Raw genomic sequence first — 23,884 nt, forward strand, 5'->3', positions numbered from 1 at the left:
CCTGGCAGCTCCGGGCTTCAGGTCAGTTTGATTCCCGGTCAGGGCACAGGCCCAGGTTGCAGGCTCGATCCTCAGTGAGGGGCGTGCCGGAGGCAGCCGATCGATGATTCTCTCTCACCAATGATATTTCTCTCCCTGCCCCCCCACCCCGCCCCGAAATCAATAAAAATATATTTTAAAAAACAACCACATGCCAAAACCGGTTTGGCTCAGTGGATAGAGCATCGGCCTGTGGACTGAAGTGTCCCAGGTTCGATTCCGGTCGAGGGCATGTACCCTGGTTGCGGGCACATCCCCAGTAGGGAGTGTGCAGGAGGCAGCTGATCGATGTTTCTCTCTCATCGATATTTCTAGCTCTCTCTCCCTCTCCTTTCCTCTCTGTAAAAAATCAATAAAATATATTTTTAAAAATAATAATAATAAATAAAAAACAGCAGAAACCGGTTTGGCTCAGTGGATAGAGCGTCGGCCTGCGGACTCAAGGGTCCCAGGTTCGATTCCAGTCAAGGGCATGTACCTTGGATGCCCCTGCCCGCCTAGCGGGGGGGTGTCACCGCAGGACAGCAGTGACAGTTGCATGTACCTACTGGGGGTGTGCAGGAGGCAGCTGATCGATGTTTCTCTCTCATCGATGTTTCTAACTCTCTATCCCTCTCTCTTCCTCTCTGTAAAAAATTAATAATAAAATATATTTTTTTAAAAAGAAATTTAAAATAAATAAATAAATAAATAAATAAATAAATAAATAACCAACCACAAGAGCAGCGTCAGAGCGGTACAGGTGACCGGGGTACCCACTGCCCTCCTGAGGGCCCCCCGGGGCCCCCTGCAGGTGAATGAGAGCAGCTGAAACACCCGTGCCCACACTCGGCATCCAACACAAAGGAGGAAAGAGACTCAACTTGAACTTTTTAATTCAGAAACAGAAGCATTAACTTTTCTCCTGCACATAAGAAATTAAAACTATTTTATTTACTTCTTTAAGGTTAAAAAGATGAGTTTTTATGCACATACACAAAAACACTCTTGTTTGCTAAACAGCTTTGTTGAGCTGTAATCCACATACAGACTAGTCACCCACTGAAAGCGTCATTTCGGTGTCTGGGGGACGTTTCTAGTACAGTCACAGAAGCATTAACTGTATCACAGGGTTCCTGGGAAAAGCGGTAAATCCCCCTGCCAAGGTAGCCCCCAGAAATCTTCACCCGCCATGGCTGGGCGGGAATCCCGCACGCCACCTGGCCTTGTGGGACTGAGCGTATACATTTCAGGGTCAAAAGAACATTAGTTACGTGTTCTTTTATTTGTGACTTAAAGTGACGTTTTCCACAGTCATTTCACCTTAAATGTTTAGACTCCAAGAAGGGAGCCCAGCCCTGGCCGGTGTGGCTCAGTGGTTGGGCACCGTCCCATACGCCGAGGTCACCAGTTCGAGTCCCCGTCAGGGCACATGCCAGGGTTTCGGGATCCATCACCAGTAGGGGGCGTGCAGGAGGCAGCCGATATTTGTTTCTCTCTCTCTCTCCCTTCCTCTCTCTGAAATCAGTAAAAACATTAAAAACAACAGAAGCCATCTGTTTGCCAAGTGGCTCGCTTGCTGAGGTGGTCTGGCTGCTGAGGCAGGTGTCCACCCCCCCACCCCCCTCCAGGCACGCTCAAACAGTGCTGGTTTTAAAAGACTTTAAAAGGGGGTGGGCTTTAACCAAGTGCCGGCACCTCCCGGGAGCACATGGGGAGCTCTCCCAGGTGCCCCTGCTTCCGAGTCTGCCCCGTGGTCCCTGGTCCCTGAGGGCCGGGCACTGCAGCCGCTGCCAGCCATCCGTCCGAGGACTCAGCTGAAGGCCGGTCGCTCCTTTCAAGTTCTCTATTCCAAATCGGTGTAATTCGAAATGCAACTCACAGGCACACAGGCGCGTGGGTTTTATTTAATTTAACGTCACTTCTGTGACCAGAGCCAGCGGGGGTCCGGGCGGGACAGAGCCACGTGGCCCCAGGGCCCCAGGGCCAGGTCCTCCTGCTGCCCAGTTCTGACATAAGCCGGGGCCCAGGGAGAGGGGTGAGACCCCGGCCACTGACAGGCGGTCAGATCCCGGGGAACACGCTCCTAGAACTTGCCGCTTCCCGCCAAGCTGGGTGCGGGGTGGGGTGGCCGGCGGGCTCCTAGCTGCTGGGCTTCGGCTTCGGTCGCAGCTTGTTCCAAACCCTCTCCAGGGCCACTCTGCCCATGAAGAAGGTGATGGCAAAGTTACGCTTGTACCAATCCCTGCAGAGGAACAGGACAGCGGTGACCCCCGGCCGGGCACTGAGGACTGCCCGAGAGGCGGGTGACCTGACGCCGCCCCACACCCCTCCACCTCCTCCTCTCTCCACCCTCAGTAAAGCCAAACTGTCCCTGAACGCCTTCCCTCCCTCCACCGGGACATCACCAGGCTGAGAGTAAGCAACTCGGGGATGCCCGGTGAGGCGCCAACCCCTCGGCGCCCACCCTGGAGGCCCCTGCAAGCCGCCTGGTTTTTGCTGAAAGCCTGCAGAGGAGCCTCGGAAGCCGGGGCCTCGCCGGCCCAGGGCCTTCCTGCAGGGACACAGTTACTGAGTGAGGGGACCTTCCTGCAGGGACACAGTTACTGAGTGAGGGACCTTCCTGCAGGGACACAGTTACTGAGTGAGGGGACCTTCCTGCAGGGACACAGTTACTGAGTGAGGGGACCTCCCTGCAGGGACACAGTTACTGAGTGAGGGGACCTTCCTGCAGGGACACAGTTACTGAGTGAGGGGACCTTCCTGTAGGGACACGGTTACTGAGCGAGGGGGCCTTCCTGCAGGGACACAGTTACTGAGTGAGGGGACCTTCCTGCAGGGACACGGTTATTGAGTGAGGGGGCCTTCCTGCAGGGACACAGTTACTGAGTGAGAGGACCTTCCTGCAGGGACACAGTCACTGAGTGAGGGGGCCTTCCTGCAGGGACACAGTTACTGAGTGAGGGGGCCTTCCTGCAGGGACACAGTTACTGAGTGAGGGGCCTTCCTGCAGGGACACAGTTACTGAGTGAGGGACCTTCCTGCAGGGACACAGTTACTGAGTGAGGGACCTTCCTGCAGGGACACAGTTACTGAGTGAGGGACCTTCCTGCAGGGACACAGTCACTGAGTGAGGGGGCCTTCCTGCAGGGACACGGTTACTGAGTGAGGGACCTTCCTGCAGGGACACAGTTACTGAGTGAGAGGACCTTCCTGCAGGGACACAGTCACTGAGTGAGGGACCTTCCTGCAGGGACACGGTTACTGAGTGAGGGGACCTTCCTGCAGGGACACGGTTACTGAGTGAGGGGACCTTCCTGCAGGGACACAGTTACTGAGTGAGGGGATCTTCCTGCAGGGACACAGTTACTGAGTGAGGGACCTTCCTGCAGGGACACAGTTACTGAGTGAGAGGACCTTCCTGCAGGGACACAGTCACTGAGTGAGGGGACCTTCCTGCATGGACACAGTCACTGAGTGAGGGACCTTCCTGCAGGGACACAGTTACTGAGTGAGGGGACCTTCCTGCAGGGACACAGTCACTGAGTGAGGGGACCTTCCTGCAGGGACACAGTCACTGAGTGAGGGACCTTCCTGCAGGGACACAGTTACTGAGTGAGGGGATCTTCCTGCAGGGACACAGTTACTGAGTGAGGGGACCTTCCTGCAGGGACACAGTCACTGAGTGAGGGACCTTCCTGCAGGGACACAGTTACTGAGTGAGGGGGCCTTCCTGCAGGGACACAGTTACTGAGTGAGGGGACCTTCCTGCAGGGACACAGTTACTGAGTGAGGGACCTTCCTGCAGGGACACAGTTACTGAGTGAGGGACCTTCCTGCAGGGACACAGTCACTGAGTGAGGGACCTTCCTGCAGGGACACAGTTACTGAGTGAGGGGACCTTCCTGCAGGGACACAGTTACTGAGTGAGGGACCTTCCTGCAGGGACACAGTTACTGAGTGAGGGACCTTCCTGCAGGGACACAGTTACTGAGTGAGGGGACCTTCCTGCAGGGACACAGTTACTGAGTGAGGGACCTTCCTGCAGGGACACAGTTACTGAGTGAGGGACCTTCCTGCAGGGACACAGTCACTGAGTGAGGGGACCTTCCTGCAGGGACACGGTTACTGAGTGAGGGACCTTCCTGCAGGGACACAGTTACTGAGTGAGAGGACCTTCCTGTAGGGACACTGTTACTGAGTGAGGGGACCTTCCTGCAGGGACACTGTTACTGAGTGAGGGGACCTTCCTGCAGGGACACAGTCACTGAGCGAGGGGGCCTTCCTGCAGGGGCTCCGGTGCTGCCTAGCCTGGCTGAGGCGGGCCCTCTCCGCTCTGAGAGCCGCCAGCACACGTCCCGCTCTCAGAGGGACGCAGGTCCAGAGAACGTTGCTCCTGGTCGGCTGAGCAGCGTACGGCTCAGAGCACCCGCGGCACCAGCAGTCCCTTCGCTCTCCCAGCTCCCAGCCTCGGCCGGTACCTCCAGGCTCTAGATCCTGCCTCTCCTGCTCCACGTGGCGCCGTCACTGTTACATTTTAAAGCAAATCTCTGCCCAACCCAGGAACCAGGAGGTCACTGGTTCGATTCCCAGTCAGGGCACATGCCTGGGTTGCAGGCTCGATCCCCAGTAGGAGACATGCAGGAGGCAGCCGATCAGCGATTCTCTCTCATCATTGATGTTTCTATCTCTCTCTCTCTCTCCCTCCCTCTCCCTTCCTCTCTGAAATAAAAAAATCTTATATAATAAAAGGCTGATATTCAAATCGACTCAACAGCGGAACGACGGGTGACTATGACACCCACTAACTACCAGGGAGCAGACGCTCAACGCAGGAGCTGGCCCCTGGTGGTCAGTGCGCTCCCACAGGGGGAGTGCCGCTCAGCCAGAAGCCGGGCTCATGGCTGGTGAGTGCAGCGGCGGTGGCAGGAACCTCTCCCCCCTCCGCAGCAGCGCTAAGGACCCCTCAGGGGATGTCCGCCTGCAGGCTTAGGCCCCTTTCCCCACGGGGCCCCGGACTGCAAGAGGGCGCAGGCCAGGCTGAGGGACCCCCCAGGCCTCTAGTATATATGTTAAAATAAATAAGTAATAAAGCAAATCTCATCCTATCATTTCACCTGGAAATATACACCATTATGTACCGTTAAACCTTCTCTAAAAGCACATCACCACAACACCATCACTGCATCTGATAGAAGGAATGACTTATCAATAGGACCTAATAGCCCTAGCTGGTGTGGCTCAGTGGCTAGAGCATCAGCCCATGGACTGAAGGGTCACGGGTTCGATTCTGGTCAAGGGCATGTACCTTGGTTACAGGCTCAATCCCTGGTTCCAGTCGGGGCATGTGTGGGAGGCAACTGATCGATATCTTTCTCTCACATCGATGTTTCTCTCTTTCTGTCTCTCCCCCTCCCTTGCACTCTCTCTAAAAATCAATAGAAAAATGTCCTCAGGTGAGCAATAAGAAAAAAGGGAACACCTACCTGTTATAATACATGTGCTTCTGAAAATTTTTACTTAGAAATTCCTTATAAAAGTCAGCCATTTCTTCTGCATTCAGTGTTGCCTTTTGACCTGGAAATAAATGTCAATTTACACACCAATACTTCAGGGAAAGGAACCCACAAACAACTCCTGACCTAAAAAACCAGTCCAGCAAGGTTGCAGGACACAAGATCAAAATATAAATGTCAACTGATTTCTATGACCAGCAATAAACAACCTGAAAATGAAGCTAGAAAAACAATTCCATTTACAACAGCATCAGGAAGAATAAAAGACGGGGGAGTAAATGTAAGAGGCAGAGGAGCATCCGAGATCTTACTTCCCGGCAATGTTGTCAGTTTGGCTCAAATTAACTCATAAAAATTCTCTTAAAAAAATTTTAAAAAGAGCCCTGGCCAGGGAGCTCGGCTGGTTAGAGCATCGCCTGGTCCACCAAGGCTGGGTTCAGTCCCTGGCCAGGGCTCACACAAGAAGCAACCAATGAGTGCGTGAGTAAGTGGAACGACTGATGTTTCTCTCTCTCAAATCAATCGATAAATTAAAAAAAAAAAATGATGGGCGGACCACTACCTGACCCCACGTTCACTGGAACCGGCGTCCCACCTGCTGTTCACGCTGACCTTGCCTCCTGGACGCAGACGGTTTGTCAGGCGCCGGCCGTGCACTGCGCCCAGCCCGTCTCCATGCCAGCAGCCACGCTCATTCCACACAACCCCACGCCGGGACCTCTGCTGTCCAGGGCCCCGCCCCGCTGGCCTGACCCCCGGGCCAGCCTAGGCTGGCTGCTTCCTGCACTGGGAGCTATCAACAGGCGGAAAGCAGAGGAGGTGCGGGGTGGGGCCAGCGGACCTGAGACGGGAGGACCGGTGTCCTGGGTCCCTTTTGCGGTCAGGGTCGGAGCACCGGGCACGGGGGACGGGCAAGGAGGGGGGACGGGCAGGGAGGGGCGGGCAGGGAGGCGGGGCTGTCCTCCTGCAGTCACGGGGGTCTAGCTGCTGGCTGGGCGCACTGTCGGGCTGGTTGTGGGTGGGACAGCCTGGCTGTGCCGAGAGGGGTTTCGGGCGGGTGTTGCAGACTGCAGCCAGACCGTCAGCAGTGCCTGCTGGACACACGGCCCTCCGCACACAGCACAGCTGCGGAGGGAGGCAGACCCCGGGCCGCAGGACTCGCTCCTTACCCTGCAGCCGTTACAGAAAAGCTGCCCACCCCCACTTACAGGCCCGGCCACAACCAACGAGGCCGTCACTGCAACAGGCAGAGAACAAGCAGGCGGCACTGCGGCGAGGTTAAAGCGCGGGGACACTGAGGTAGCCAGGCGTGGAGACCCAGGCGGGACACCAGGAGGGGGGCCTCCCCATTTCTGCTCACAGGAGCTTGGGACCATGCCCAAGACACGGAGCTGGTGCCGGAGGGCAGAGGAGGCCATGGAGGGAGGAGGCCATGCGCTGGAAATGACGGGGATCAGCAGAGGGCGACCCCGTGGAGAGGGGAGGGAGAGGGGAGGCAGGCCCTGGCTGTCCACTGAGTCCCTGGGGCGCCTGCCCCGCCCCTAGGGCGCCCACTCGCCCCCTGAACTCTCTCTCCTGAGCTCCTCATGCCATTACTGAAGCAGGAAAAAGAACAAACGAACTCACCGGATTCAGTTCTCAGGCCCAGGCCCTTCGCTTTTAGTCTTGAGTGAATAAATTCTTCTTTTTCCTAAAAAAAGACAAATATAAGACCCCCTCTGCCTCCCCATGTCTCCCCTGCGGGACACAGCCCCAGACACCTATCAGACCCCACCCCCGAGCCCCCCGGCGGGACACAGCCCCAGACACCTATCAGACCCCACCCCCGAGCCCCCCGGCGGGACACAGCCCCAGACACCTATCAGACCCCACCCCCAGGCCCCCCGGCGGGACACAGCCCCAGGCTCCGGGGAAGCCTGGGTGTGGATCTCCTGAGAATCAGCCTCGCAAAGCCAGCTTTCAACCACCTCAATTTCCTTAAAAGTTTTGTGCTGGTTTACTTATTTATGTTTTTAATCCTCACTGGAGGATAGTTTTTCCATTGGTTTTTTGTTTTTGTTTTTTTTAGAGAGAGAGTGGAAGGGAGGGGGAGGAGACAGAGAGAGAAACATCGATGTGAGGGAGACACATCAATTGGTTGCCTCCCGCAGGTGCCCCAACCGGGGCCAGGATCGGACCTGCAACCCAGGTGCATGCTCTTGACTGGGAATCAAACTGGTGTAGCCACTGTGGAGAACAGTATGGAGTTTCCTCAAAAAACTAAAAATGGAACTCCCATTTGACCCAGTGATACCACTTCTGGGAATATATCCCAAGAAACTGGAAACACCAATCAGAAAGGATATATGCCTCCCTATGTTCATAGCAGCACAATTCACCAGAGCTAAGATCTGGAAACAGCCTAAGTGCCCATCAGCAGATGACTGGATCAGAAAACTATGGTTCATCTACACAATGGAATACTACGCTGCTATAAAAGAGAAGGAACTTTTACCATTTGCAACAGCATGGATGGGCCTGGAGAGCATTATGCTGAGCAAAATAAGCCAGTCAGAGAAAGATAAATATCACATGATCTCACTCACTTATGGAATATAATGAACAACTCAAACTGATGAACAAAAACAGATCCAGAGACAGAGAAGCAGTGATCAGACCATCAAACCTCAGAGGGAAGGCAGGGGAGGGTGGGGGTAAGGGGGAGAGATCAACCAAAGGACTTGTATGCATATGGATAAGCCTAACCAATGGACACAGACACCAGGGGGGTGAGGGCATGAGTGTGTGTGTGTGTGGGGGGAGGAATGGGGGGATAAGAACACATATGTAATACCTTAATTAATAAAGAAAAAAAATAAGTATATGCATATAGCTCTAGCTGGTTTAGCTCAGTGGATAGAGCGTTGGCCTGCAGACTGAAGGGTCCCGGGTTCAATTCCAGTCAAAGGCACATACCCGGGTTGCAGGCTCGACCCCCAGTAGGGGGCGTGCAGGAGGCAGCCAATCAATGATTCTCTCTCATTGTTGATGTTTCTATCTCTCTCTCCCTCTCCCTTCCTCTCTAAAATCAATAAAAATATACTTTAAAGTAATAATAATAAATATTTACATGCACATATACACGCATATACACGTACCAGTACATGAGCGAGAGGGGAAGGAGGAGCTGGGACACTACCAAATACACATCGGCCCGAGCCGTTTGGCTCAGTGGATAGCGTCGGCCTGTGAACCAAAGGGTTCCGGGTTCGATTCTGATCAAGGGCATGTACCTTGGTTGCCGGCTCCTCCCTGGCCCGGGCCCTGGCCTGGCTTCCTATAGGAGGCTACCACTCGATGTGTTTCTCTCACATCGATATTTCTGTCTTTCCCTCTCTCTTCTACTCTCCCTAAAAATGAATGGAAAAATCTCCTCCGGATGAAGATTAACAAAAACAAACCCCCACAAATACACATCGTCCACGGTTCTTGGAAATGGCGTACACATAACCGGACCAACTCCGCCGCAGGGCTAAGTGCTATCAACCAGAGCGAGGTTCCTCGGGCATCGGGGGGCGTCGTGAGGAGAGGACACTGACCCAAAGGCGTTCTGAGGACCTGAGGACCCGCTGTCACTGAAAGGCAGAGCGAACACGGAAGACATGGCCATGCCCCCAAGGGGCCCACTGTTCTCGCTCAGCCCGGCCGCGCTGACTGACCTTGCGGAAAGTCCGGTTCTGGTTGGCCCAGAACTGCTGGTTCCATTCCTGTGTTTCTTGCCGGAGTTCTCGGAGCTTCTGCTCCGCTGGGGACTCGTCTTCAGGGACGTGGAAGTGAACGGGCCGGAGGTTGGAGTATTTGTCTGGGGGTCCGATCCAGTCGTGGCACGAGTTCCTGGGAGGGCAGAATCTCGAGACCTTGAACAAAACGCAGGGGTTATTTTAACACGCGACTCGGCGAACCTGCAGTGCGTAAGCTGAACAGCCCAGAGGAGCGACCGGCCCTCGTGTCCTCTGAAAGGACGACGGTCAATATACTGGATCAACACTACGCCCAACACGTTCACCACGGGCGCCGGAATAGCGCGACGTCCTCATGCAAACCCAGATCTCAGCCTGAACTTTGCACCAGATGCAAAATTAACTCAAAATGGCAAAGACCCGAATGTAAAATCTAAAACGATATGTCTTCGACACCAAAACCGCCATCCATGAGACAAGAGACAGGTGACCGGCCGTGCCCAGGGCTAAAGGCTCTGCTGCCTGGGGACCCGAGGGAGGGAGACGCCCAGGCTGACACGTGCAAAGCTGGAGGCGGTCCGGTTTCAGATTCACAGACTTCTCCAAACTCAGCCACAAACAGACAACCGGGTGAAAAAATGGCAAAATAGCTAAATTACAGTTTCTCTGAAGATATAGAGACAGCAAATAAGCACATAAAAACATGTTTAGCCGGCGTGGCTCAGTGGGGGAGCGTCGGCCTATGAACCAGGAGGTCAGGGTTTGATGCCCGGGTTGTGGGCTCGATCCCCAGTGTGGGGCGGGCAGGAGGCAGCCGATCCATGATTCTTTCTCATCATTGTTGTTTCTATCTCTCTCTTCCTCTCCCTCTCCCTTCCTCTCTGAAATCAATAAAAATATATTTTTTAAATACTTAACACAAGCAGGGAAATGCAAACCAAAAACCTCAGCGAGGGGCCCCTTCTCACCTACTGATGCTGCTTAAACACACACACACACACACACACACACACACACACACACACACATCTAACAATTCCAAGTGCTGTCGAGATGTAAACAACCAATGAGGAGATAAAAAGCTGTGGTACATTTACACCGTGGAATACTATGCAGCTGCAAAAAGGATCATTTACCCTTTGTGACTGCATGGAGGGTTCTAGAGCAGCGGTCGCCTACCACTGGTGGTCCGTGAGGTCCGAAAGGTTGGCGACCGCTGTTCTAGGGAGCATCATGCTAAGTGAAATAAGCCCGTCAGAGAAAGACTATCACGTGATCTCACTCATACTGGTACATGCCCTTGATCAGGAATCGAACTCGAGACCCTTCGGTCCTCGGGCCAACACTAACCACCGAGCCAGACCGGCCAGGGCAGTAAAGCCGCGTTAGACAGTCCCACAGGTTTCTGTGTGACCGCAGGCTCGTGCGTCTCGGGTGAGCCCCGGGGAGCGGCTGCTGGGCTGCGAGGGAAGGAAGTGTGTTTGGTTCTGTAGGGTGAGGGTGCCGCCTCTTTCCCAAGTGGCTGTGCCATTGCATTCCCCCGAGCCAACTATCACCCACTGGGCAACGGGTGGGTGAGCCACAGGAATGCAGCTCAGAACACAGAACGGGAGCCAGGCACACAGTTCAGGCCACGTGACCCCACGTGTGGTCATTCTGGAAAAGCAGTCACATCAGCAGATGCCTGGGGTGAGGAGGGGACTGCAGTGACCTCCTTCCTCTCACTGGGGTGGGGACTGCAAAGACGGATACTTTTGTCAAAACTCACCATCTAGCGCTGGCCGGTTTGGCTCAGAGCATTGGCCTGGGAACTGAAGGGTCCCGGGTTCGATTCTGGTCAGGGGCACATGCCTGGGTTGCGGGCTCCATCCCCAATAGGGGGCGTGCAGGAGGCAGCCGATTGGTGATTCTCATCAGTGATGTTTCTATTTCCCTCTCCCTTCCTCTCTGAAATCAATAAAAATATTTTTTTAAAAAACCCTCACCAGATGCACATGTAACATGGGTGCATTCACTTTACTGCACATAAGTTACACCTCGACAGCCAACTCAAGTCCACGTCATCTTCCCAAAGCTTGATTTAGGCGAACGAGTTGATGGAAGGACACGGACCAGAGTTTAACTAGACACGGCATCTCCTGAAGAACTAGCCTCAGGATGCCCAGGAGTTCGAGCGAGCCAGGATCACTGCCCTGGCCGGGTGGCTCCGTTGGTTGGAGTGTCATCCTATACACCAAAGGCTGTGGGCTCGATCCCTGGTCAGGGATGTATGGGAGGCAACCACTGATGTTTCTCTCTCTCCCTTCCTCCCTCTAAAAATCAATAAAAACATATCCCCAGATAAAGATTAAAATATAAATAAATATATAAAACCCTAATATGCAAATAGACAGAACACAGGAACAACAGAATGGTTGCTATGATGTGTGCTGACCACCAGGGGGTGCACACGGAACAAGGCGGGCATCAGCAGCAGGAGGCAGAGCACGGACCATGGCGAGTGTTGGCTGCAATGGGATGGTGGAGCAGGTGAGTGGGGGCGCCAGACCAAGGCAGGGCGCCAGCTGCTGTCATGGGGCGAGCCTCTGGTGGTTACTGAAAATTCTTTGCTCCCACACGCTGCGGTCACACCCACAGCCTGCGCTGCTGCTCGCACCCACTGCCGGCACCGGTCCCAATCACTCGGTGCTGTCAGTGGGTGCAAGCAACAGCTGTTGGCTGTCAGCCCTGATTGCCCCTGAGGACTTCTCCACCTCCCCCTGCCCCTGAGGGGTGATGGGGCAGCAGCTGCTGCTGGCTCACACCTGCTGCTGGTGCTGGCGCCGGCCCAACCGCTCTGTGCCACCAGCGGGTGCGAGCGGCGGCGGCAGGAGTGGGGCTGCCAGCAGACAGGGACCTGAGGGGCCTCAGTGGGTGGGGCTGGGCGGGGCGTGGAGGATGGGCTCACAGTTCCTTTCAAAGTGCACGAATTTGTGCACTGGGCCCCTAGAGAGAGAGAGAGAGAGTGAGTGTGAGTTGTGTGTGTGTGTGTGTGTAGCCCTAGCCAATTTGGCTCAGTGGATAGAGCACTGGCCTGCGGACCAAAGGATCCCGGTTAAGGGCACGTCACTCGGTTGCAGGCTCCTCCCTGGCACAGGCCCTGGTCAGCTCATGCACATCGATGTTTTTCTCTGTCTCTCCCTCTCTCTTCCTCTCTCTCTAAAAATCAATGGGAAAATATCCCCGGGTGAAAACAATATATACGTACGTTTACATCTACATACATATATATATTTTTACAAGTGTTTTTCCATAACTGATTGACCGGCTTCCCAGTTTTCTGTTAACTCTCAGAGAAGCAGGCCCCGGGAGGGGAGTGTTCGGTCCTACGACCTGTGGGGGAGGGGGCTGATGTGCAGGTGGACAGCTCAGAGCTGCAGGGAAGTGGGGACAGGGCTGACCTGCTTCCGAAAGTGGCGGGAGGGAGGGGGGGGGGTCTAGCCATGGCTGTCGCTGCTGCGTGGCCACTGCTGCGCGGTCCCGGGTGACCGCTCACCCCCACTCGGAGCCGGCACCGCGGCCTCGTGCGGTGACTGCCCTCCTGCACTCCCTCCCTCCCTCCTGCAGACTAAGCCTCTGCCTACGCAGCGTTCTTACTTCTGTCCAGTGCCTCTAGGCCCCTCTCTGTCACTGGGAGGTCAAGCCAAAGGGGAAGTCCCACAGCAGGGCCGGAAGGGACTGAGGGCGTTCGTGCCAGGAGCGCGCCGGCCCTGGGGGCAGGAAGACACCCATCTGCTAAGACGGACAGTACTCCCCCTCCTCCCCCTCCTCCTCGGGGCTGGCCCCAGAGTCCTCTGAGCAAGCAGAGGCAGGGACGTCACCCATGGCTCTTGAAGATGTCACCCGTCACTCCAAGAAGGACGTCCCCCCACCACACTTGCCGGCGTGTGAAACAGAGCGCCTTTGCCACTGGACCTCTCCCCACAGCGGCACCTGTGAGGCTGGGAGATTCTTACAAACCGGAGGCGATTCCCGCCGGCAGCGGTGAGTGAGGCCCAGCAGAGCCGGCGGCCGCGGGCTTGCTTCCCGCACAGCCTTCCCTGCGCAGCCACGAGGCAGCTGCACATCAGCCGGGCAACGCGGGCCCTGCCAGCAGCGAGGCGAGGGATCCCACCCGACGCTGCGTGCACCCGGTTCCCCGCCATCCAGAGGGCACCTGGCTCTTCCCACAGGCTCCCTGAAGGAGACGGGAGGGAGCCCGCCCACAGGCATGGCTTTCCCGCTACCTGCACAGCGGGGGTAGGTGACTGCTGTGTCTCCCTCCCACTCTGCTGAACCCTGCTTTCCAGGTGAACCCTGACCATGCTCTCAACCGCCCGCAGTTTCTGCCGTAACTGGAGAGATTCCATCTCGGGTGTGGTGGAGGTTACCTGCTCTGTGCTCCCCTATAAACAGATGGCTGGCCCTGCCTGGTGTGCTCAGTGGTTAGGGCACCGGCTGTGCTCCAAAAGGTCAAGGGCACTACCTGGTTGCAGGTTTGATCCCCAGCCCCAGTCGGGGTGTGCGCAGGAGGCAACCAATCGATGTGCATCTCTTACATTGTTTCTCTCTCTCCCCCCCCCCTCCCCACTCTCTCTAAAAACCAATGGAAAAAAAATCCTCGGGTGAAGATTGACAAAGAAAAACAACCAGCAGACCGTCTGTTCACCCAGGCTCTGCTATTCAAAGGGAGGAGGCACTGGGGGAAGAAAAGGCCTTCAGTAAAAGGAAAAATCCCTTTGAAGTCTGAATAATGACTGTAATTGACGGTTCTCACAGCACAGTGTCTCATGCTCGGTGCAGAGGGCGGCGCGCAGACGGGAGGACAAGCAGGAACTAGCCGTCCCTCCCCAGGCCCGCGCTACCCAGCCTGTAGACCGGGCCGCGGCGTTCCTCTCTCCCTGCAGACGACTGCTGGGCCTTGCACGCCCGCTTCTCCTGTCCCGCCCTGCAGCCCGCCTGGCTCCCCCCTGCTCCACGGCGGTCCCTGAGGTCCCCCAACCCACGCCCATCCTGGGCCCCCCTGCTGGAAGCAGGACTTGTAGCCGAGGGGGTGCCCCAGCCCTGCCCCCCCAGTGCCCGTCCACAGCACAGAGCCATTTCTGAGTTCGGCGGCGTTGCCGGCTGGGGAAACCGACAGGCAAAGATGAGAGAAGAAAACCTGGCAGGACAGAGGTCCTGGGGGTTCCCCTCTGAGATGGGAACCGAAAGCCGCTTCCTCCCGGGGTGGGAGGCCCAGCCTCCTGGTCGCCGGATGCAGGCCAATCAGCACCACAGAAAAGGCCCCCAGCACACCCCACCAGGTCCTAGAAGCAGTCTCCTTCATTCGGGGCAGGACAGGGACGGACGAACATAGGCTGGCCCGGCCGGCGGGGCTCCGTGATTGAGCATCGACCTATGAACCAGGAGGTCAGGGTTCGATTCCCGGTCAGGGCACAGGCCCGGGTTGTGGGCTCCATCCCCATTGGGGGGCGTGCAGGAGGCAGCCGATCAGTGATCCTCTCTCATCATTGATGTTTCCATCTCTCTCTCCCTCTCCCTCCTCTCTGAAATCAATAAAAATATATTTTTAAAAAAAGAATATGTAGGCTGAACTAGACACACGAGATTAAAGTATATCTGTCCAGGTAAATAAAACAAAAGGCTTACCCCCTGGGACTCGGAAGAAGCCCGGAGGTTTAAAATCCAAGCCTGAGAGACAGCCATCTCTGGGTGCTGCAGGAACTCCATTACCGTCAGGCGGCACCCAAAGGGGAGCAAACACACAGGACACACCCGCTGCCTGGGTGAGAGCGGTTCCCTCCGGCCGGGGCGGATCTGGCATCCTGGGGCCCATCCTAAAACCACCACCAGTCACAATGCTGGACCCGGGCAAGGCCTGCCTCCCGGCTCAGCGCTCCCCTCCTCGGCGTCACAATCACCACCTCTGCGGGGTCAGCAGCCTGACAGGGCGCAGGAGGAGGCTGCTCCCGGACCAGCCACGGTAAGCGGCGCTGGGTGCCCTGCCAGGGCCTGCTCGGACACCTGCTCGGACCCTCCTGCCCAGCGTGAGGTGCTGGGTGGGGTCCTCTGTTCTGGGACGAGCGGTCAGAGCTGCCACCACTGTCACAGGGACCCGTTGCCCTGGTAGCTCCTTGTCTAAACTGTAAATGAGCCTTTGCCAGTTTGCCAGTTTGGCTCAGTGGGTAAAGAGCTGGCCTGCAGACCGAAAAAAAAAAATGATATTTTTTTAAAAGACTAAACAAGACAGAACTTCAAAGCCACGTTTACAAAAGACTGTTAGTAACAACAGACCCAGAGGAACGAAGATGTACAGAAGGCACGTCTTGGAATTCCTAAAACTGGCCTTTTTTAATCCTTCTGTAAACCAGGCGAATCCAGCCTCCCTCAGGCCCGTTAGTGAGTTTGGTGATAGTGTCTGCATGCTTTGTTTAAACATTTTATCTGCAACCCATTCCCAGCCGGTGGCCAGCACTTCCAGGTGAGCTGGAATAAAGGCCTCGGCGCTCTCTCTCTCTCTCTCTCTTTTTTTTTTTAAATAAAATATATCTTTATTGATTCCAGAGAGGAAGGGAGAGGGAGAGAGAGATAGAAACATCCATGATAAGAGAGAATCATGGATCGGCTGCCTCCTGCAAGCCCCCTACTGGGGATCAAACCCAGGCATGTGCCCTTGACCGGAATCGAACCCAGGACCCTTCAGTCCGCAGGCTGACGCTCTATCCACTGAGCCACACCGGCCAGGGCCGGCCTCGACTCTCTTAGATGAAACGTCTTCCCCGAAGGGCCGCTAACGAACCGCCCGCCTTCCCCGCGGCCGGCTGGCCTCGGCGGCCGGGAACGTGCAGACCGGCGCGGTGAAGCGGCCCAAAGTGCCTCCTGCGCCCCCCCCCCCCCCCGGGCCGGGGCGGAGCCTGCAGCCCAGGTACGTGCCCTGGACCACACTCGAACCCAGGACCTTTCAGTCCAGGGGCCACACGGGCCGGGGCGCAGCACTGATAACCTCGACGAAGCCGAAAAGCCGGAACCCCCCCCCCCCCATGGGGGGCTCGCCCGCCACAGGGAGGAGCACCCTCGGGGAGTGAGTGCGACTCCGCCGCCTCCGCGGCCCGTCTGTCGGCTCCCCCGGGCCCAGGGCCGCCGCGGGAACCGGGGGCTCGGGAACCGGGGGCTCGGCAGCCGCCGCGGGGCCGCAGCGTGCGGGGCGCACGGCGTCCCTGAGGGGCGAACAGGTGTGCGGGGAGCACAGGGGACGCGGGGGCGCGGCCTGAGCGGTCCCCCCTCCCGGCCCCACTCACCCGGCTCGGCGCGGCCTCCCTGCACTCGGCGCCGCGCTCCGGGGCGAGCCGACAGCCGCGGGCCGCAAAGGCGCGGCCGAGCGGAGGGAGCCGGCGCTTCCCGAGGACCCGCCAGGCCGCCATGGGCCACAAACCGGCTCTCGCGGCGCACGGCAGAGTCGCGACAGCGCGCGGGGCTGCTTTACGGCGGGTCGCAGGTCGCAGGTCGCAGGTCGCACGGGGCGGGCCGACCGTGCGCTTTCCCCGCATGGGCCGGGCGGCGGCGGCGGCGGTGGCGGCGGCGGCGCGACGGCGCGGAGGTCCCGGCGGCTGCTCCTGGGCCGCGGCCTTTCCGGGCTGCTGCGCGCGGCGGCTGGCGGCGGGGGCGGCGTGGGTCCCGGCCGGGCGCCGGAGGCCGTTTTCCCAGGAACCGCGGCGGTCGGCCCGGGGCGGGGCTGCGGGGCCGGACGCCGGCCGGAGCCGCGGAGTCGCAGGGCGTCGGCGGCGGGGCGCGCGATGGCGCGGGCGGCACAGGTGAGCGCGGCGCGGGCGGCGCGGGCCTCCTCCTCCGCGGCGCGGCGCCCACCACCAGGCGCGGACCGCGGCGGCCCTACCTCGGCCCTGGATCCAACGCGGCCGGGCGGGCCGGGCGGGCCGGGCCTCCGAGCCGGGCTCCCAGTACCGGGCCGGCCCCCCTCCGGCTCTCCCCGGCCCACTAACTCCCCGGCCGGGCCGAGGCGCCCCCTCCCCCCGCGGCCATTGTGAGGTCAGGCCGGCGGGCGCGTCGGGGGCCCGGGCGACACGCCCGGAGCGGCCGCTGCGGCCAGTAGCTGCCGCCGCCACCGCCGGCCCCTTCTCCGGCTGCCGCACTCAGACCTAGCCGGGAGGGGTGCGAGGGATGCCGCTGGGGGCCCCGCTCCGGTGCCGCACCCCGTAAAGGGCTGACCTTCCACCTCGCCACTCGCCCACGGGAAGCCAAGACCAACCCGCTTAGATCTTCTCTGGGTAACGTGCCGGGAGGGAAGGGAGCTGGGAGGAGCGAAGCCCCCGGAGGCGGGTTCCTGGCTCGGACCCACCGGGATCGGTTTCCGTGGATATTCCATCCTCCTCCAGCTGTTTCGTAGAGACCCACGAGCCTGACAACACGCCGTCAGCCTCTCTGGGCCAAACGGAGGCTAGTGAAGGGGAATTCATTGCTGTCACACTTGGCGGGCGGGGGCGGGGGGCGGGGGCAGCATGAGCCTGATGGGGCCGGGGAGGTACTGGGCCTCCCGAGCCCGAGGTGTGCCCTTGGCAGGACCCTGTCCCGTTCCTTTCCTGTGGAGCTCCGTACCCTTCAGGGAAGAGGTGCGGGGAGGGTGGGGGAAGGGGGGGCAGGGAAGTGGAACATGTGGGGTGCCTGGTGTCGCCTGGGGGTGTTGGTTTCTCTTAGAGGCCTGGATCGCCTTGGGCCGGTGGTGCTTAGGTAGACCTGTTGCCCGGAGGCCCAGCGGCCGGGTTGCATTCCTGAAAGGGCCCCGCTGGCGCCAACAGCAGCTTCCAGTGTGAGGGCTGAGGAACCTGTGCCCTTTCCACGCGAGAGTTCGGACAACTAGTTGCGTGCCACGCTTGCAGGATGCGCCTGCTCCCTGCACAGCCGGAGGAGCCTGCCATCCCCGCCTGCTCCTGGTCACTGGGGTGCTGGTTGTTTGCAGGAGCAGGAGTTCATTAGTCACTTTTCCCCCCTAAGATCAAACATCTTTAAAAATAAAACTTACTGATTGATTTGAGGGAGAGGAAGGGAGAGAGAAACATTGATTTGTTGTTCCACTTATTTGTGCATTCATTGGTCGATTCTTGCATGTGCCCTGACCAGGACCTCCTGGTTCATAGGTCGCTCAACCACTGAACCATGCCGGCTGGGTGACTTCTTTCTTCCTTTCATATGTATATTGATTTCAGAGAGGTCGGGAGACGGGGAGAGAGATAGAAGCATCAATGAGGAGAGAGAATCATTGACCCGCTGCCTCCTGCACGCCCCGCAGTGGGGGACCTCCTGGTTCATAGGTCGACGCTCCATCACTGAGCCATGCCCACCCCATGGCTGCTTTCTCCACTTAAGCATGACTGTTGTCTGGGCTGCAGTCATGACAAGCCCTTTCGAGTGCAGCTGTCCAGAGTGAGGGTTTTAGGATGAACTAACATGTGGTCACCTCCTGCTGACTCTGCAGTGTACTAAGTTGCCTTCTTGTCCTTTTAGTGCTTGTGAAACTGACCACAACCAGAGAATGGATATGGGAAACCAGCACCCTAACATTAGCAGGCTGCAGGAGATCCAGAAGGAAGTGAAGAGCATCGAGCCCCAAGTGGTTGGCTTCAGCGGGCTGTCCGACGACAAGAACTACAAGAAGCTGGAGAGGATGCTGATGAGACAGCTTTTCGAGATCGACTCTGTGGACACCGAAGGGAAGGGGGACATTCAGCAAGCGCGGAAGCGGGCAGCCCAGGAGACCGAGCGTCTCCTCAAGGAGCTGGAGCAGAACGCCAACCACCCGCACCGGCTGGAGATCCAGAACATCTTCCGGGAAGCCCAGGCCCTGGTGAGGGAGAAGATCGTGCCCTTTTACAGCGGCGGCAACTGCGTGGCGGAGGAGTTCGAGGAAGGCATTCAGGACATCATCCTGAGGCTGACTCACGTCAAGACGGGCGGGAAGGTGTCCCTGCGGAAAGCCCGGTACCACACCCTCACCAAGATCTGCGCGGTGCAAGAGATCATCGAGGACTGCGTGAAGCGGCAGCCGTCCCTGCCGCTCTCCGAGGACACGCATCCCTCTGTGGCCAAAATCAACTGCGTGATGTGCGAGGTGAACAAGGCCAGGGGCACCCTGATCGCCCTGCTGATGGGCGTGGCCAACAACGAGACGTGCAAGCACCTGTCCTGCGTGCTGTCGGGGATGATCGCGGATCTGGACGCGCTGGACGTGTGCGGGCGAACGGAGATCCGGAACTACCGCCGGGAGGTGGTGGAGGACATCAACAAGTTACTGAAATATTTGGATTTAGAAGAGGAAGCAGACACGACCCATGCGTTTGACCTGGGACAGAACCATTCCATCCTGAAGATCGAGAAGGTCCTCAAGCGGATGAGAGAGATTAAAAACGAGCTGCTGCAGGCGCACAACCCCCCCGAGCTGTACCTGAGCTCCAAGACGGAGCTGCAGGCCCTGATCGGGCAGCTGGACGAGGTGAGCCCCGAGAAGAACCCCTGCATCCGGGAGGCCCGGCGGCGGGCGGTGATCGCCGTGCAGACCCTCATCACGCACATCGACCTGAAGGAAGCGCTGGAGAAGAGGAAGGCCTTCGTGTGCGAGGAGCACCCGTCCCACCGGGCCGTCTGGGCCGTCCTGGGCCACCTGTCCGAGATCCTGGGAGAAGTGCTGCTGTTCGACGGGAACCGGACGGACAAGAACTACATCCGGCTGGAGGAGCTGCTCACCAAGCAGCTGCTGGCCCTGGACGCGGTGGACCCGCAGGGCGAGGAGCAGTGCAAGGCGGCCCGGAAGCAGGCCGTGAAGCTGGCCCAGAACATCCTCAGCTTCCTGGACCTGAAGTCGGACGAGTGGGAGTACTGAGGCCGGGCTGCCGCGTCCGTTCAGCGCTTTACCCAGACGTGTATGTATTTACGGAGAGCTTTCGGTTCGCTGAGCCTCAATGTGATTTGTACGTGCATATTGCAATCTCAGTATTTATGATTTCAGCAAATTATATTCCGTACCTGCTGCTTTTGATGTCGCAAAACAAATATCATTACAGCCCACTGACTTTCCACTGGATCCTGATCTGTATATTGTGGTGTTATTTTCTTAATCAGAAAATGGCGTAGGGGCAGCTTTTGTGATTTATAACTGGGTTGTGCAAAAGCATGAAAATGCAGATGCTTCAGAATCTAGGACGAGGCTTAGCCTTGCCTAATGCTAGGACAGTTGTGAGGAAGGGCAAACTTTTTAAATTAGAAGTAAGGTGCAAGCACAAAAGCAGTGAGTATGTTTTATTCTGCTAAATAAAGCAGGACTTTCCATTTATAAGCCTGATTGGTCCCCCCAACTTAACTGGGTGGGTGGTTGCTTTTACTTTCTTGGGATGGTCTGTTCTTTCATAAACTTGCGTTTGGAAAACAGGCATTTCCCAGCTCTCTGCATTCAGAGGGGGCTGACCTTGGTGTGTGACATAAGAAAATTAGGGACATTAACAGCAAAGAAACCTTTGAGGCTGCATTGAAAAGGGATAAGACACCAGCTAATACTTTTGAGTGGTTTTGTTTGTAAAGTCTGAACGGACAGTTTTCCTTAGTCATTTGTAAGGAGGGAAACGTTTCAATGGTCCTTTAAAAAAATAAAAGGGAAACCACGCCCAGCTGTGCAGGGTCATGCCTGGAGACTCGTTGCCACGACCTACGTGAACACGTCTGGACGCAGCGCGCTGCCCATGGGCAGGCCTGCGCACATGCCCGTCTGCCTCACAGGGCAGGCACACCAGCTTGCTGAGGAAGGTAGCCGTCAGCACTAGCACCATCCCGATCGCACTCGGGGGCCAGGTGGTGAGAGGGCCTCGCTCCCGTGACCAGCGCGGGGCCGTTCCTGGTGCCTGAGAGCCAGCCACGCCGTCTGTCAGTGCGCGAAGTGCCGTTCCCTCTGCTGAGAGGTGCACGGGTCTCAGTTCTCTCCGAGGACCCCAGCTGGCCTGTCAAGCGAAAATAACAGTTCCCGAAGCGCTGAAGTGCCGATGGCGTGTTGGTCCGAGGGGCTGACTGGCTGCTCCCGTGTCCCCTTTCACAGGTGGCACCTGCAGCGTCTGGAACTCCAGAAACCCGCTCCTCGGCCACGGATGTAACTCGGTGTAAATAAACAGCTGAGCCGGGGCAGGTGCGGGAATGGCCCTGAACGCGAGGTAGAGCGGAGCCTGGCGGGTCTGGCTGTGCCGTGTTGCCCGATAATTAAAAGCCCGTGCTAGTTCCTCCTGCAGGGGACGCCCCAATAGTGGGGCAGAGGGCAGTGGGGTGCCAGGACAGTGAGCCCTCCCGCCTGCCCCCCAGCTCCTGGCGACTGGGGGCTGTCCCAGTGCAGGTTGTGTTGGCCAGTCCTTGCAGGGCGCTGTTCTGGGGCGTAGTTTCAGGGTGCCCTCAGCACTGGTGGGAGCACGGGGCGGCGGGCCTCCCCGACTCGCTCCCGACATCCGCAGCAGCTCGCTGCGATTTCAGCGTCGGGTCGGGAAGCTCAGGGCTGCGCTCGCACCCATGGTTCTCTGCCAGCAGCGCTGCCCGCCATGGTGCCCACACTTTCTGTGGGCCTGGAGCCGGCCCCCTGAGCTCCGGGCTGTGGCCAGGCTGCTGCTCGGCCGGCACTGGGGATAGCGCACGGGGTCACTGGTCATGGAAACTGTCAGACCCGCTTGGAGCGCTTGGTGAGGCACGGGTTCCTGCGTCCCTGCACCTGCTATTCTGCCCGCACTGAGCCGCCTCGTGGCTCTCCCTGCCCCTCGAGGGAGTCTGTGTGTCATCGTTCAGTTCGGTGCCTCCCGTGGCATGTGTTTCCATGATGTGACATGAAGAGAGTCTGTAATGGAAGTCAAGCCCACGCCCTACCAGTGTCTGGCTTTGGTCTGCATTAAACGTGTAACCTCTGTTCACGCGAGACCAGTGGGGTGTCTGCTTTCCGTGCTGCTCCGTCTGCCAGGGCCACGGCAGCCTGAGTGGTTAGGAAAGAAAGGATCGCCATGTGAGCACGCACAGCTCACCGCCTGTCCTGAAGCCCTCGGTTCGCCGTGTGTGATAGAAGTCGGCAGGTTTGAGAACGGAACCAGTTTTCCTCTGCCAGTTGCCACGTGGTCCTGAGGGTCTCAGCCTAGCCTGTGCTCAGTGACTCGAAGCAGAGACGCTCAGCTTTCCGTCGGCACTTCAGTCCCGGGAGCCACACCTGCCGTTGATGTGCCGTCTGCCGCAGGTGTGCTTCCCGTGAGTGGGCTCTGCCCTCGCTGTTGGCCGTGTCTGAAGTGCTCGGGTATTCTGAGATACACAGAGTAGCACAACTTAATTATTGATGAAATAAAAAGCCTCTTAGCTTATCTTGGCAGTGGAGACAGGGTGTGCGTCTGAGGCGTGAGTTCTCTTCTCGTTTCACCTGCCCTGGCAGGCGGGCGGGCTGCCAGCTCTGGCTGGTGGCAGTGGCCTCGGGGTCCCGTCACAGAGAAGGGGTAACGTTCCCCTTTAAACAACCAGGACCGGGAGGCGGGGAGGGGCTCCACGCCCCGGAGACCGGCCTCACTCCGCGTCCCCCGGAAGCCCACAGCCCACAGGAGCATCTGGCCCCGAGTCCTCCCAGGGCTTCCGAAACGCGCCGCCGCCACAGGCTTCCTGCGCCCTCCCGACTCGTTCCCTGGGCAGGTGTCTGTCTGTCTGTCTGTTGAAGCTCGTCCCGTGGCAGCAGTGAAGTGTGTCTAGTCCTGGCCTTTCCTGCAGGTCCCCTGGTCTGGCGCCTGCTGTCCTCCAGGGGAGCGGAGAGAAGGCGGCCTCCCGGCCACGCACACGCGGGCGCACGTGTGGGAAGAAGCACGTTGGACGGGTTAACATGCCCATCACGCCTGCTGCCCCGAAGAAGCCATCGCGTGAGGGTAAGGGACGCGCGCGCGCTCGAGCGTGAATACCCGACGGCGGACAGGACACGGCGGTGCTGAGGGCGTCGCAGGGACTGGTCAGGACCAGGTGGGGCGCAGTCTGGCCTCGGGGGTGCGTGATGCTGCCCCCCCCCCTCCGTGCGTGCCCGTGTGGCACCTCTTCCAACACGGGGTCCTGAGCACGGAGGCCAGGGCGCGCCCAGTTAACACGCTGAGCTCCCGGCGGCGGGACACCTTTCCCCGGGAAAACCTGCCGCGCAGCATCCTCTGCCCGAGCCCCGGAACTCCAGCTGCAGATGGGCCTCCAGCCCGTCCTCCGGGGAGAGCGGTCTTGCCCCCAGCATCAGACCTGCCCGGCTGCCAGGCCCTGCTCCTGGGCGGACCAACACCAACCGCCTCATCTCCCGCGGTCCCGGCGATGCTGGGTCATTGGTATAAGAACCTTTCCGCTCTCCAGCCTTTTCCCGTTGCGCATCCTCTCACACTGCTGGGCGCCGAGGCACGGAGGCCGGGCACGGCCCGGAGCCTGGGCAGCGAGGCCCTTGCTGCTGGCTCTGGGGCCTGAGGTCTTGTCTGGGCACCCTGAAGGCTTAGGCAGGTGGGCTGGGGCCCTCGGCTCCTGGGTCCACATGCCCAGGTTTCACCTTCCCGCCCTCACCCGACCCGGCCACCCCACGGGAGGGCAGGC

General features: G+C 58.4%; 2 protein-coding genes across 3 annotated transcripts; one reads left to right on the forward strand and one right to left on the reverse strand.

Moving 5' to 3' along the window:
* Positions 1 to 897: 897 nt before the first annotated feature.
* LOC103301832 (cytochrome c oxidase assembly factor 8) lies at positions 898 to 16,833 on the reverse strand. The gene is made up of 5 exons (XM_054715710.1): positions 16,570 to 16,833; positions 9,233 to 9,430; positions 7,161 to 7,224; positions 5,505 to 5,595; positions 898 to 2,263 (listed from the first exon to the last, which is right to left on the reverse strand). The coding sequence occupies exons 1-5, from the start codon at positions 16,816 to 16,818 to the stop codon at positions 2,161 to 2,163; spliced, it is 705 nt and encodes a 234-aa protein (XP_054571685.1). The 5' UTR covers positions 16,819 to 16,833; the 3' UTR covers positions 898 to 2,160.
* Positions 16,834 to 16,904: 71 nt separating this feature from the next.
* BAG5 (BAG cochaperone 5) lies at positions 16,905 to 20,940 on the forward strand. Of its 2 annotated transcripts, none has more exons than XM_054715709.1 (2): positions 16,905 to 17,082; positions 18,788 to 20,940. In XM_054715709.1, the coding sequence occupies exon 2, from the start codon at positions 18,816 to 18,818 to the stop codon at positions 20,157 to 20,159; it is 1,344 nt and encodes a 447-aa protein (XP_054571684.1). In that variant the 5' UTR covers positions 16,905 to 17,082; positions 18,788 to 18,815; the 3' UTR covers positions 20,160 to 20,940. The 2 variants fall into 2 exon arrangements, with proteins under 2 accessions (XP_054571684.1, XP_008157038.1); XM_008158816.3 differs by lacking the exon at positions 16,905 to 17,082 and adding an exon at positions 17,352 to 17,553.
* The last annotated feature ends 2,944 nt before the right edge of the window (positions 20,941 to 23,884 follow it).

This window comes from Eptesicus fuscus, chromosome 5, assembly GCF_027574615.1.
Source record: "Eptesicus fuscus isolate TK198812 chromosome 5, DD_ASM_mEF_20220401, whole genome shotgun sequence".
Taxonomy (NCBI): domain Eukaryota; kingdom Metazoa; phylum Chordata; class Mammalia; order Chiroptera; family Vespertilionidae; genus Eptesicus; species Eptesicus fuscus.

Coding starts and splice junctions, on each gene's coding strand:
- BAG5 (XM_054715709.1), top strand. CDS start 18,816: ATGGATATGGGAAACCAGCACCCTAACATTAGCAGGCTGCAGGAGATC.
- LOC103301832 (XM_054715710.1), bottom strand. CDS start 16,818: ATGCGGGGAAAGCGCACGGTCGGCCCGCCCCGTGCGACCTGCGACCTG. Junction 7,225..9,232: donor AGAACCGGACTTTCCGCAAG/GTCAGTCAGCGC, acceptor GTCTTTTTTTAG/GAAAAAGAAGAATTTATTCA. Junction 2,264..5,504: donor AAGCACATGTATTATAACAG/GTAGGTGTTCCC, acceptor GTTCCTCTGCAG/GGATTGGTACAAGCGTAACT.